The sequence below is a fragment of the Pyrus communis genome, chromosome 16, assembly GCF_963583255.1.
Source record: "Pyrus communis chromosome 16, drPyrComm1.1, whole genome shotgun sequence".
Classification (NCBI taxonomy): Eukaryota; Viridiplantae; Streptophyta; class Magnoliopsida; order Rosales; family Rosaceae; genus Pyrus; species Pyrus communis.
In genome coordinates, this window is record NC_084818.1 from 12101825 (window position 1) to 12115654 (window position 13830).

General features: G+C 35.7%; 1 protein-coding gene across 7 annotated transcripts; it reads right to left on the reverse strand.

The window, feature by feature from the left end:
• Window positions 1-414: 414 nt before the first annotated feature.
• On the reverse strand, window positions 415-5890 carry LOC137719956 (serine/threonine-protein kinase BSK3-like). Of its 7 annotated transcripts, none has more exons than XM_068458939.1 (13): window positions 5768-5890; window positions 5538-5609; window positions 4674-4810; window positions 4522-4579; window positions 4168-4348; window positions 3841-4062; window positions 3453-3568; window positions 3260-3364; window positions 3044-3144; window positions 2716-2871; window positions 1845-1923; window positions 898-1041; window positions 418-815 (listed from the first exon to the last, which is right to left on the reverse strand). In XM_068458939.1, exons 5-8 carry the CDS (start codon window positions 4247-4249, stop codon window positions 3332-3334), a joined length of 453 nt encoding a protein of 150 aa, XP_068315040.1. In that variant the 5' UTR covers window positions 4250-4348; window positions 4522-4579; window positions 4674-4810; window positions 5538-5609; window positions 5768-5890; the 3' UTR covers window positions 418-815; window positions 898-1041; window positions 1845-1923; window positions 2716-2871; window positions 3044-3144; window positions 3260-3331. The 7 variants fall into 7 exon arrangements, with proteins under 7 accessions (XP_068315037.1, XP_068315036.1, XP_068315040.1 ...); XM_068458938.1 differs by having other exon boundaries at window positions 422-815; window positions 3044-3128; XM_068458936.1 differs by lacking the exon at window positions 3453-3568 and having other exon boundaries at window positions 415-815; window positions 2716-2897.
• Between the last annotated feature and the right edge of the window lie 7940 nt (window positions 5891-13830).

Consider the following 13830-nt stretch of genomic DNA (forward strand, 5'->3'; position numbering starts at 1 on the left):
ATATCTGCATAAGCTATCAAGTGTTAGATGCTGCTTCATTACAGTTATATCGAGATTGCAGAAATGTACCAGGGATATGTTTTCCTTGGTAAATGATTTGATACCGTGCCTCGTTTGTAAGAACTTTAATTCATTGGGACTTCTCCAAGCAACTGTTTTTTTCTGTGAATATTGTTAAGAAAGATATTATTGTAAATTGATTTTTAGTTGTTTGCTCTTCTATTTAGTTTGTAACTAGGAAATTTTTCCCGCGCATTGCTTTGGCGGGATTAGAATCGTATGGAAGAAAATGTTTGTAAGATATAAAAGATTATGTTACAGAAGATATTACTACTTGCATTGAAAACGTTTGGTACACTTTTACATGCAAAAAAGATTAGATCGATAACAATACTCATACAAAAGATTACAAAATTTTGGAGTATTTACATGAAAAAAAATAGTAGGAAATATTGATTCATTTACATTGACAAAAGTGTTCATTGAACCTGTGAATCAAAAGATAAAACTAATATTATATATGAGATCCATGATATGAGATTTAATTCCAGTGCGAGAGAGAATTGGAGAAGCAAGGTTATGGTTTTAGGTTGAGAGAAACAAACATGAATCACAGAAGAAGCAGCGGATGATTAACCTTAAAAATAACAAAACTTGAACATGCAATACCTGAATTTATATCTTGGTTAAGACATTCACATAGAGAACGAAATCCACGATTGTGTGCAAGCTAATATGATTGTGAGTTCTTACTTAACAAAGCTTAAAAGCCTTTGGGATGAACGAGATGTACGATGCTCAATCCTGGCATGCCGCTGCTAAACAAAGAAGGTGATCGCTTCATATGTGGAAACTCAGAAAACAATGAAGCTTCTCATGGGTTTGAATGACTCTTACACTACCGTCGGTAGCAACATTCTCCTTCTGGAGCCATTACCCACGGTGAACAAGGCATACTCATCGGTTCTTCGACATGAGCGATAAGCAGAAGTTTCAAGTGGGAAGAACTCTGCCCAGCCGTCAAGAACAGCAGCCGAGAGTCTGAACAAGAGGACAATGGATTCGGTTAATTTTGGACGGCATATGATTGCTTTGGTCTTCGTAAGAAGTTTATATATACTGAAGAAATTCAGTTAATTTTGGACTGCATATGATTGTTTTATTCGTCGTAAATTTTAGTTCAATGGATTGGTTGCAGTAGGGTTAACCTTTTTATTTTATTTTTTATATCCAAGTAGTAATATATCTATGTCTAACAACGGTCAGACGATGTTTGACGAACTAATTATTATTTTCTTCATCAGAAATAAAACACTAGGAATCCTATATGCTTTCTGTACATAAATTACAAGCTTCTGAACGACATCCTCCCTACCACTGTTTTTTACAACTTTCTATTTTTTCTTTCCATTTTGTCAAAGTAATTCATATATTCGAATCATATGACACACAAGAAATCAAATCAAATAAAACAATTCAAATACAATACACACTGCAAGCGAAATAAGACTGTCGGCAACGATAACAAATGCAGAGAAAGCAGCAATTAAGGATTTACCTTTTTTGTTTTTTCTTTCAGTTTTGTTCTTTTTATCGGTCATGGAAGTGGAGTTACTAGGTTCAGATACTCTAAGGTACCTTAGACTACCAATCTTGTTTCTTACTATCAAGAATTAGAAGATAAGATGTAACAATCATATTCTGACCGGAAATCTAAACCAAACAAAATTTCGTACGAAGCTGTGTTTAGTAATTTAATTTAACAGGTCAGTTAAAGAACATGAAAGTAACTATTATCCAGCTCTACTCAGAATTTCCCACAAGTATCATAATAAGAACCTAACCTGTGAATTGCTCAATTGCGGTTCTGAAGTCCTTGTGCTTAAAAGCAGAATCCCCCTTTTTCTTTGATTCTAATGGTTCCTGCATTTGGTCAGTCCACATTTGGAAAAGAGCTGCAGTGGAACGTAACTATTGGGAAGGCTAAATATGTATACAACACAACTTATTAGATATTTCTCCATTAGTTAAACAAATATAGAACCTCATTTGTCATTCCATCGTTTTTGTAGTCGATATTCTCTAGGATCTCATGTATAGCAGTCAAATCCCTTCTTGAGCAGGCTTCACCGACTGGTGAAAGAGAAGACCAGGAGGTACCGTGTGGGATACCCATCAAAACAAAAGAAGGAACCGGATATAGCTACCAGCATCAAGTTAAGCATCTATATTTGATTAAACTACTTACTACTACGATGGTGCAGATCTGATTGTTTCTAATTGGCACCCAACAAGTACGGTATCAATGAAAACCCTTGTAGTTAAGGACCCACAGTTTCAGGGCATAGAGATTCATATTTTATAGAGTATCATTCACCATGAAAGGCACTAAACAAAAGTGTAGCTCTCTCAAGTCCTCACTAATAACAAATTAGTGTCATGCCCCTTTCCCAAATTTTCAAATAATTTCCGCTTGGTACAAGGTTCAGTATTACAACAAATAAAAAATCGATGGATATGAACTTACACAAATAGCTGAGATTGTGTCCAGTGAAAAGAAGATAGCGTATGACTATATTGCTTACAAGACTGCCCTAAACTATAGATCAAAAAACAATTGTGTGAAGATTTTAAGCAGTCAAACTATGCTCCCTGACCCTGAGTAAAGTTGGGAATAGAATGCTTGATAAGAGAAACAAAGGAGACAGAACCAACCTCAATTTCTTCCTGAAGAGGAGTCAAAGAAGCAACTAATGACTTTGGATTTGGTAGCTTTCGGGGTTCAGATTGTAAACATAGTGAAGCCAAGTGTGCCAACTCAGTACCATCATCATTAGAAAGCTGTCCTTCCAAGCAAGAATCTGTCAGCATCTGAAGATTTCTGTCTCGAATCAGGTCTCGGGCATGGGACAAAATGATCAACCACCAGAAGAATAAATTTACTTACTTGTGTTTACATATCCTAAGAAGGATAAATCCTCACGCAGAGTTCATAACAATTGAATTTAAACTATATTTTATCGTAGGTAAAAGAGTAACTTACATGGCTAGAGGGGATACGCTTTCCGCTGAGAAGATCAATCAAGAGAGTCCAAATCTATATATTGCACATTCTTGTGTTACTCTCCCTGCAAAACAAGGGATCTGCGGTGTATAATAATTGCTGAACAGCATACTTAAAGGATGTTTGTCAAGTAAATCATAAATTTGAATGAGTTATTTGGAGCAAAAACACCCTTTTTTTCCACGATATACCCACCAGTCCTAATATATTCAGGAGGAGTAAATGCCAGATTTGTACTATAACTCTTCCCATCCGTACTTTTTTCAATCAGGCAAAGGCGGATATTCCGGGATTGCCATCCTGAAAAGTTATAATAAATAAAATAAACGAATACAATCAGAATATACTAGGAAAGGTTATCAAACAGATGGACTCAAAATATAGTTACCTCATTGAATAAAATTCTGTAAGCATTGAGGTCGTGATAAAGCGCATCCACAAGTTCTAACATAACGTAGCCCTCATTTATTAAATAAATGTGATGCTTAATATGCCAATATATCCCTTCCCAATTAAAAACCCAAACTTAAATCATCAGTGAGACAAAGTGAAACTATTAAGCAGAGGCAATTGCAACACTAAATGGATCCAGTATCCAACCATTAAAAATGAGTACAACATAGATCAGTAACCAAAAACCTCGTATTAGTATGAGTACGCCTTACAATAGAAAAGATGTGATGCAAGCCTTACAAAATGCAGACCAGTTTTCGTCACCAAAGTATCTGAATTATATCATTCTGAGATAGAAAAGTACCAAGTTAAAGGATGCCTACCAAAAATTGCCGAGCATTCAGGCCAGGTCATCCTATTGAAGCGCTTAACAGCAATTCTCTTCTGATTTTCGAGTTTCCCTTTATAATCAACATTTGGAGCCTTCTCTACTTGCTCAGACAGAGTGTACTCGACAGCAAAACCAGATGTCGCATTTTTAAGTTGCTCAAACGTGAATTCACAAAATGCAGGCAAGTTGTCAACCTTGCTCTTCTCCTCATCATCTGTATTACAGGTAAACCATCCACAAGCATCAGATATGATCTGTTTCTCCATCAAAACATAAAACATAAAACGCAAAAACAAAAGAAACATAGATATTAACCCACCAATGTCAGGAGCTTCGAGAACCGCTGCCATCGTATGTGAATTCAAGCAACATGGTATGAGTTTGGAGCATTGAACCCCCATCTCAATGTCACTCACATTACACGTATCAACTTGAACTGCAAATCCCCTTTTCAATCTCTGCCTCTAAACAAAACCACCCCAACTAAACTTCAAAACCTCCTGATAATTTATCAAAGTAGAAATTATCTACTGAATCCCATTTCCTTATAATCACAATACCAAGAAATAAACTCGACTATAAACTTATCATGAAGACATTATGATTACATCGGCCATTAGCATTTTCTCTCCATCCAATAAACCAGAAACAACTTTAAAAGTTCTTCTAGTACCTCAACCAACTTGGGGAAGCTGAAATCACCAAAACCCAGTAAAGCAAAAGATTCACAGCTGGCCAGAAAATCAATAAGCACCAAAAACCGAATAAGCACTTTTTCAGTTGGCCCAGAAAAAAATAAAAAATAAAAAAATGAAGCTGTAAAACCTTTCAGCTGCTTCTCCAATGCTCAACCCTTTTTTTCTGGGTTTCTTTCACTCTACGTCTTTTTCTTCCCTTTCTTGATCAGATCAAAATCCCCACAAGATCCAACCTTTTTGCCTTACAAACCATAGAACTGAATTCTAAACAAAACCCAAATCGCAAAAAAAAATAGAGAAAAAGAATGTAATAGTTGAAAAAATAGCTCAAAAATCCATATAGAACAAGAGGAGAAAAGGCTCTCCCTGTGATGGTAACGGTGTTTGTTTTTATTTATTTGCTTATTATTTATAGACAACCAATCTACCATTAATCTATTAAAAACATCCCAGGAGTCGAGGATTATTAAACTAAGTAACAATAAAATCATTAGCTAGCTTTACGGCACCGTTTCTATACAAAATTAATAAGTTACGCCCGGATACGATTTCGTATTTAATCTCGATTTATCCTTAAAATTACCATAAAAATAAAAGAAAATACAGAATGTTTTGATACAAATCATGATTTAGCATCTTTGTGAAGTTGGTGAAGATATGAATCTTTTGGGCACAAAATGTAGAGATTCGAATCCATGAACGCATGAGAATAATGTCCATCTTCAACAATGCGCTACATGTAAAAAGTTAAAAACAGAAACTGAAACGAAATTCTAACACCCAAAGTCCTGAGTTCGATTCCCCACTCTCCAATATCACTTGTGCAAAAAAGTTGCTCATAAAGATGAATGAACCCAATGAAAGTGATTTTACTTGAACTTATCGACACGTTGTTAGTTAAGCACCATATTAACTCAAATTAAAATATAGGCAGAAAATTACACCGTTTACATGGATTTGTTCTACTCAAGACGAAAAATCGCAAACTTACCTTTTCTTGGGACGGTATCCCTACATATACACAGCCTCCACCTTCGCTTGTACGTGAACTGCACCTGCTTCCCTCACAACCACCAGACACCATATAAGAATTGAGAAATATATTTATACAGAAACGATAACCTTAATAGGCTCCATATGAATCTCCCATAAAAGAGCAAAAAGCACTAAAGCAAAGAGAAACAGGCACAAAAAACAGATCCAAAGGCAGTGTAAGCTCACCTTGTATTAGAAATTTTAACTGATGCCATTAGAATCCATTACAGTCTCTCTGAGATCCCAATCAACGTTAGACTGAAAGCCACTATTTCTTTGACGGATTGGACGCTTTTTCAAACTCCCTCTTTCAGTTTGGGACACAAAGACCAACTCTTACTATTGGTTTTTCCAAATTAAAGGTCCAGAATTTCTTTACAATTGTTAATATATGTTATAGCGTACAATATATATAATTTGCAATCAAAGCTAAGTACCAAAACGTGTGAGAGAGAAGTGAGTACTAGGTTTGCGAGCATTGACAACAATGATGAGTGAGGGTTGGACAGGAGTGGGATGGAAATTGTTAGTGTAAGAAGGCAAGTTCGAAAAGGAACTGTCAAAACTTAATCAGAATCCTAGTCATCAAAACGCTCTTAAAGTTACAAACAAACAAACACTCTTAGTATGCCACTTTCTTGCAATCCCGTTGGCGCCTGGAGTTGCCTTATGCAACATATAACAAAATTCAACCAGTGCCTGTATTGGAGTGAAGAACACCAATTTTCCGGATGTGTCGTTTCCTCATTATTTGATAGAATGCTGTGCTCATGGCTGAAACGCTAGTATTCTCTGCAGCAGCTATAACACTATGAGCAGCTACTCGGATCTTCTCGGCAGAAGCAGTTGCTTTCAGTAAAGTTGTTGATTTGACACTTACTAAGAGAAAATCCCACCGTCTTATGGGTTTGGCTTAGGAAGAGTTTAAGGGAAGCTGGAACTGTGAAAGTCACCACTTTCATCAAGGTTGAAGCAGGAACCTTGAGTGTCGCAGCTTTGGAGAGTGGAGATGCTCCTAAAACTGCTGTTACCCCTGCCTCTACTGCCAACAAAGGTTAATCAGTTAGTAGTCGTTTCCAGTGTTTCCAACCATATCCTTTGACCTCTCACCTTCACAATTAATAACAATCTTTCCAACCATATCCTTTGACCTCCAATGGGACAGGAGTGTTCCAGTGTTTTCTAAGACATGCTAAGCCACTAAAATCCACTACTGCCACTACGGTCTTGAACTTCTTAGTCTGGCCACGAAGGGCCTCTACCAGCAGAGCATGTGCCTTGTCCTTAACTTGAAGATCAGAAAACTCAACCTGATTTAAGTTCGGATCCCTTATTTTATTAGTGGGAAGGTGACCAGCATTGTTCATAGAAATTCTCAGTCCCTCGACTGCAATCTGAAAGGCATAGGCTTCAAATATAACATTGGTATCTACAGCTTCACCTCTGTTCACATCGTAGAGCATCTTTTGAGCATTAGCTAAAGCCTTTCCCATTGCCGGGAGATCAGAAAATAATAGTATGTAGATCTAAATAAATGGATAAATCGACTGAGCAAACTGTGGGGCATAATAATTGGATTGCAGCTGAATTTCTTTTGACGCCACCTCAAAAACAGAAGTTGATGGACTTAGCCTCGATATTGATAAATCAATATACAGGGATATAACCTCATCGAATTCGACCCAGCAACTGCACCCACTTTCTGTGGAACCAAACCACTAACCAACCCTGGAACTTGCTCACTGCTTCAAGTTCACCTGGGTATGCTCCGCACCAAAACTTTTTACAAATGGCAATTCAAGCACCAAGAATGATCATCCAACCTCCTGAGCCACCCTCGTGGCTGCCAAAAAATGTCCATGAAACCAACCCCAAAAATCTCTTGTAAAACCAAGCTTCCTGCAATATCTTCATCCTCTCCTTATTAACCTTCTCCAAAAAACATCATTTGAGAACTCCTAACGATGAAGTGGGAAATGAGTTACCAAAGCCATCATATAATACAATTTCTTCGGACTGAATTTTAGTCAGAGTTGGATGACCCGCCTGGGCAACGACAGCATCAGGCCTAATCTTCCTAATTAGACAATCGGCATCCGTTGCTACTCAGATAAACTTTGAGGAAAAAGCATGCAAATTACAGACTGAGTTTCAAGCTCACGAACTGCGTAAACAAATTGTTTCGTGCGTTCAGGTATTCAGAGTTTGCGCACCAACTCATTCGATACTCTCAGGTCGTCGGATTTCAGTACCGAAAACGGCCAAATATTTTGTAGGTTCAAAACAAATGCAAGTGCCATTACAATAGCGCTAACCCTTTTTAATTTTCAAGACCGCCATCCTCCTAACTCAACTTAACAAAGTAACACTCTAATTCTTTCTTATAGCCAAAACTAGGCCGAAAATCGTCAAACTCATAACCGCCATAGAAAACAACTCCACATTCTCATCTCCAAACTGAACAGAAAAATAAAATAAAAAAATTCATCAATAACCAGAATCAAAATGTACTTTTTCTAGAAATCGATGGTCGAATTGGCCTCCTTATAAGTACCCGATTAATTGGTCAATTTCTATATCCAAAATTATATTCTCTCTTTGGATGCAAATCATCTGCAACGCCGGGCCTTCTTCGGAGATCAAATGCTTGCACCTGAGGCAGCTTGGCGAAGCTGAAATTGACAAAAACAGCACGACCTAGACTCCAAAAACCCAAAACCTCGAAATTAAAAGCTTCCCTATTGAACCAAATTAACAACGGGTTCTTTCGCTGTCTGCGTCTTGAGCCAATCCAAAACTCCCTCTCTCTCGATGAGCGAATGAAGATGGAAGCCTTTGAAATAGCCTCAGAACTCTCGTGAGTTAAAGAACCGGAACCTTGAAGGTTGTAGTAATATTGGGACTCATGAAATCACATACGGCCCAAAAAGAGAATTAAGTTTTGAAGGGCCGAGAAACTACACATTTATTTGGGCCACAGAAGAAAGCCCGTAATCAACAACCGCAAGTTGTTTCGTCTACAGTACAAATTGGATTGGGGTTTTCAATTCCTGTCGGAGACAATCCTATTCTCCCCCTCTCTCGCCGTTGAAAAACAAATCAACTGAACAAAAAACAAAAAAAAAAAAAAAAATTAAAGTTATAGGATTACATGGTCACAGCCGCAACAACTCAGCTTTAATCCACCTAAAATCCATTCCAAACTCCAACTCCCTCTCTTTCTCTCTTCAATTGGAGCAAGAACCCCTCTTTTCAGGCCCTCTTGCTCCCTGTTTCCCCCTCACAAACAAAAGATACCAACTCAATGAAAAATTAAAATTTTTTTTATTGCACTGGGTTACAACAACCTGGTTCTACTTGTGAGCTTGTCCCTTCTCATCCATCAGATCATCGTTCGCACGGATGGTCCGCACCCTTTGTCTGCACCTTAGACATGCACAATCCGTCTATAGTACAAGTTGGAATGGAGTTTAAATAAAAAAATAAAAAATTTAATCTGAAAATTTATAAATGTTGGTTCTTGGATTGTTCGTCTATCAGGGTTGTGGATGTAATCACTCTCAAGTACTTTCCCTAAATCTTTGAACTACTTCTTCTGTGTGTAGCCAGCGAGAAGCAGTGGACTGAGGGTATCTCAAAGGAGATGCCAAAAGATAAATGTTAAATGTTAATTTGATAGTTGATGTGACAATATCAATTTTTTTTTTCTTTTTCCAACCGATATGTTTCTTTGTTATAAATGATATTTGCATGACCTATTTAAAAAAGAAATCAATTAAAATACATTTTTTAAGATCTATAATTGGTGCGTTAATAGAACCCGCATAATAAAATAATTAAAAAAATTGACTTCGCCTTTTCTCATATGTCAAATTTGACGTATGAAAACTCATATGTCAATCCACATAGGATTGACATATCGGTTGGAGCTCACTTCTACCTTCAAATTTGATTACATGGAATTCTACCTAGGATTTGACATCTTTTTTGGAGATGGTCTGAAGATGGTCAGATTTGGAATGGCCAAAATACCCACGCGTAGGGTAACGTGGTTATCCGCTCATTTAAAACTCACAGTTACGGTTATAGATAATCATTTAAAAAATAAACGGTTATTGGTATACCTGTTTACCTGTAAATTTTAAATTGATGGTTATGAGTATTACCCGCGGTTATAAATGGGTACCCGTTTAACTATTTATTTTAATATATTTGCTAACATCTTTGAACTCATCTGATGTTATACGAATACTAGAATGGAAATAATACCAAATTACAAATGGAAGCTGGGGGGAATTTATTAAAAATGCATTGATGAACCTGAGTAGATCATATAACATAAAGGCATGGTGATATTTGAGATTGCTGCAAATTATGTAGCATTTCTGCCCTTGTGTTGATATTTCTCCTCAATTCTTAGCAAATTTATTAAAAATATCGTTCATTGGTGTAGTAAACAAATCAATTCTTAACAAATTTATTATATTATGTCATTGATAACAACTAAAAATATCGTCCGTAAACTATAATTTCAATTATTAAAATGGTATGCAAGTGGTCTTTTACCGCATTGGTGGAAAGATGTTGAGTTCTTGTATGACGGCGTGGGTTCGAACCACGTCGGTGGCTAATCTAACATCTAATCTAACAAAATCTATCATTTGACCAAAAAAAAAAACATATTAAAACGGTATGAGGACATAAAAGATTGAAATACGAAAATGCATATTAAATGTACCTATAAATGGATAAAAAAGGGTAAATGAGTAAAAAGGATAAACGGGGTAAACGGATAAATGGGTAAATGGGTATGCAATTACAGTTAAATGGGTACACGGTTATGGTTAAAGTTAACCGTTTATAAACGTGTAGTGTATAACCGTTTACACAATTACCCAACGTGTATGTGTATAACCGTTTACACAATTACCCAACGGGTAAATGGTTCTGCGGGTATACGCTTAAACGGTTATGGATAAATAACCGCGACTACTTGCCTGTCATAACTGTTTCCCATCCTTATATTAGACTCAAGGGATGTATATTGTTGGTGGTTAAGCTTTTGGCTGGAATTTCATTACATTTGTAGGCGAAGAACCAGTCTACTAAGGAATACCGAAGAAGTCATTTTGAGCTAATGGCAGCAAGAAACAGTTCTGTAATCCTACCGTTATCATAGACTGTGATTGCTAGCAGAAATTATTAATCCTACCCTATTATATATATATATATATATATATATATATATAAGGGGATTTCATTGGTGATTTCATTAGAATGGTTATTCACCTTGATTCTTCAAACGGGATCAGTGGATGTTATAAATTTGTAATATTAGACTGGATGTAATGATTGGATCAATTGAAATTTATATCAGCAATTTTATTACAAAAAAAGGCTGTTTGAGTAGTCTCTTTGCTGGAGACATGGTACTATTATCTGGCTAGAGCAGTATGCTTCCCATTGAACTTGCACCCAAAGTTCAAATTTCCCTCCCTATAGTTTAGATTAGATTACAATATGAATTAGAAAAGCTAGATGTAGCCCCAAACTCAGGACCCATGATTCTGGTGTAAGCACTTGTTCAAATAATATTGATTTTTTTATCATAACATCTCACCTATTGAAGCATGTGTTGAGTTCCTTCGTTATAAAGGATTAACTTTCATCCCAAATTCAGTGGTTCATTTAAAAAGATATTCACTTTTGGAAATTATATTATTGATAAAATTATTTTTATAGGTTAGAGGGGCTTTACATTAGGATTTTCAATACCTTGGTAAATAAGAGGAAAGTAGTTTTGTGGAATTATTGTAAAGCGAGCATCTTCAATGGGGACTCTAAATGGAGTCCCCACAACCCTATATCACCAATAGGAAATCAAATGATGTGTCATCAATAGAAAAAAAAACACGTTAATCAACACTTAAATAATAATCCAATCATCAATAACCACATCATTTGGTTTGTAAATTTTGGTTTTAAAAATTTGGTCTCCTTAGCATTAACCATCACCTAAATATAGGGACAAATAGCTTCTAATAGACGGGAATAGAGTTCCTTAAAGTATTTCAATATATAGGAACTTGTCGGATACCTCAAAGACATTCTCATATATAAAGACAGTATAGGAGATGCTCTTGGTACTTGATGTAGTTAATAAAGTGGAATTATTTTGCTTTCCCAAGTAATTGTGGTTCTTGTCTTAATTTGACTCTAAAGAACAAGACCGTACAGCAATTCCTGCATTGGATGCTTAGAGAGGAATTTTACATCAGTATGGGGATCGGGTTTGTTGTTGGAATTTGGGACGTCTATGGCACATTGATATTCAATAGGTCATGGAGATATGCATACTTCAAGTTCTTAAATGGTGTAAACGATCGATTGAGTTTACGTAAGGGTGGAGTTGATCAAACTACGGAGAATGCTTTTGATGCATCTTTTTACCTCCGTAATATGCTGTGATGTTTTCTAGCTTGTTTAGAGGGCTGGTTAGGACAACTTTTTTCTTTTTTTTTTTGGAATTTTTATTTGGAAGACTTGGTAATTCTTAAATGAAATGTTTTCTTTGACATTATTCGCGTCTCATATCAGCCTTTGGATCGTAATGTCCCCATTTTCAGTTGGTGATTATTTTCTTAAAGAGTTGGTTAGGGCAACTTTATTTATTTATTTTTTTTTTTGTGTTTTGTTAAAAACACATGTCCCCATTTTCAGTCGGTGATTATTTTCTTCTAATATCAGCCTTTGGATCGTAATGAACGGTGGGATTTAACTTTGTCGCGCAGCGCATATTTCTCACACGTCACGATGTTGCAAAACACTAGGACTCTCTATGTCGTCGTCCTTTTTTCTGCTTTGCATTTTAGGAATATTGAATGTGTGGCTCTGACTTGGCCACCTATATTTCTGGATGTCTCAAACACGTTACTATGAGCAGAAGCAGCCCTTCTCAAGTTGAAGGGAATCAATGGATGTGTGAAAGTATTGCGAACTTGGTGTTTGCTATAATACTTACATATCCAATATAAGTATGATTCCGATTGTCAGTTAGTGATTTTATTAAAATTTTATGCGATATTTAATATTATAGTTTGATAACATTTTTCTTTATTTGTAATAAAAAAGGTTTTAAATTCAAATCGTGAATTATGAGTTTGTAACCAATTTATTTGCCCCACTCCTTGGTGTGAATATAGCAAGGAATTCAAAAAGTATTAAAGAAAAAGTATTAAGAAAAAGGTGTAAATATAACAAATTTATTCTCTCCACCCTTCATGTAAACTTGTAACACTAAGGCCTCATTTGGTATTGATTTTTTCACAAAAACTGTTTCAATTTAAAGTTAAACAGCAAAAACGTGATTGGTAAAAAAAAATATTCTACCTATGTTTAACATAGTGGCCTCCAGACAACAACTTTTAAATTCTAGTAGTATTTTCTTTTCACTTATAAGTGAAAATTTAACATTATGAATTAACTTCGTTCATGACTCAGTGGATGAGGGAGTTCTTCCTCAAGATACTTAGTTTTCAATTCACGAAATTTCATATTAACGATCGAAACCGTTCAAATACTTTGTAAAGATCATATCCAAACAAATTAATAAAATAAGAAATCATGTAGTCATTCAACTATATAAAAACAAATGACTAAAAGTATTATAAAATGTCTATTCATTTGCTACAGCTAATTGACTAAACGACCTTACAAATTTTGTCCAACTTTATGCATGTACTACAAGTAAATGGCACACATGCCAAAAGGCTAAGGCAAACAACATTTAAAACAAATAATAAATCCAGAGTATTAAATTTTATCCGACTTTATGCATGCAGTGCAAGTCAACAAATATTGTATGTTCTAAATAAATAATTCCAAGGACCAAGTAAAGAACAAATAACTCCAAGGACCAAGACTTTAAATTATTAAGTCATGAAATCAATACATTCCCACTTGGATAGTGGAAACTTCAATGCCTGTATAAAGATATGATTATGTTTTGGTCACCTGTTGTATTGCCTCTGATAGCTACTTGTAACCCCACCTTTGATTGTAGCGTGTTTGAGATGAATAGTACAAAGATTTCCACAAGTATTGAATAGTCTATTTCCACAAGTACAAAGATTTCCACAACTATTGAAGAATTTTCTAATTTTGTGGTATTCTCTTTTGTAATTTGGTTTTCAATCGCATGACTTGAAAATTCCCCACCCAAATATACCATGTCATAGATTGTCGGTGAC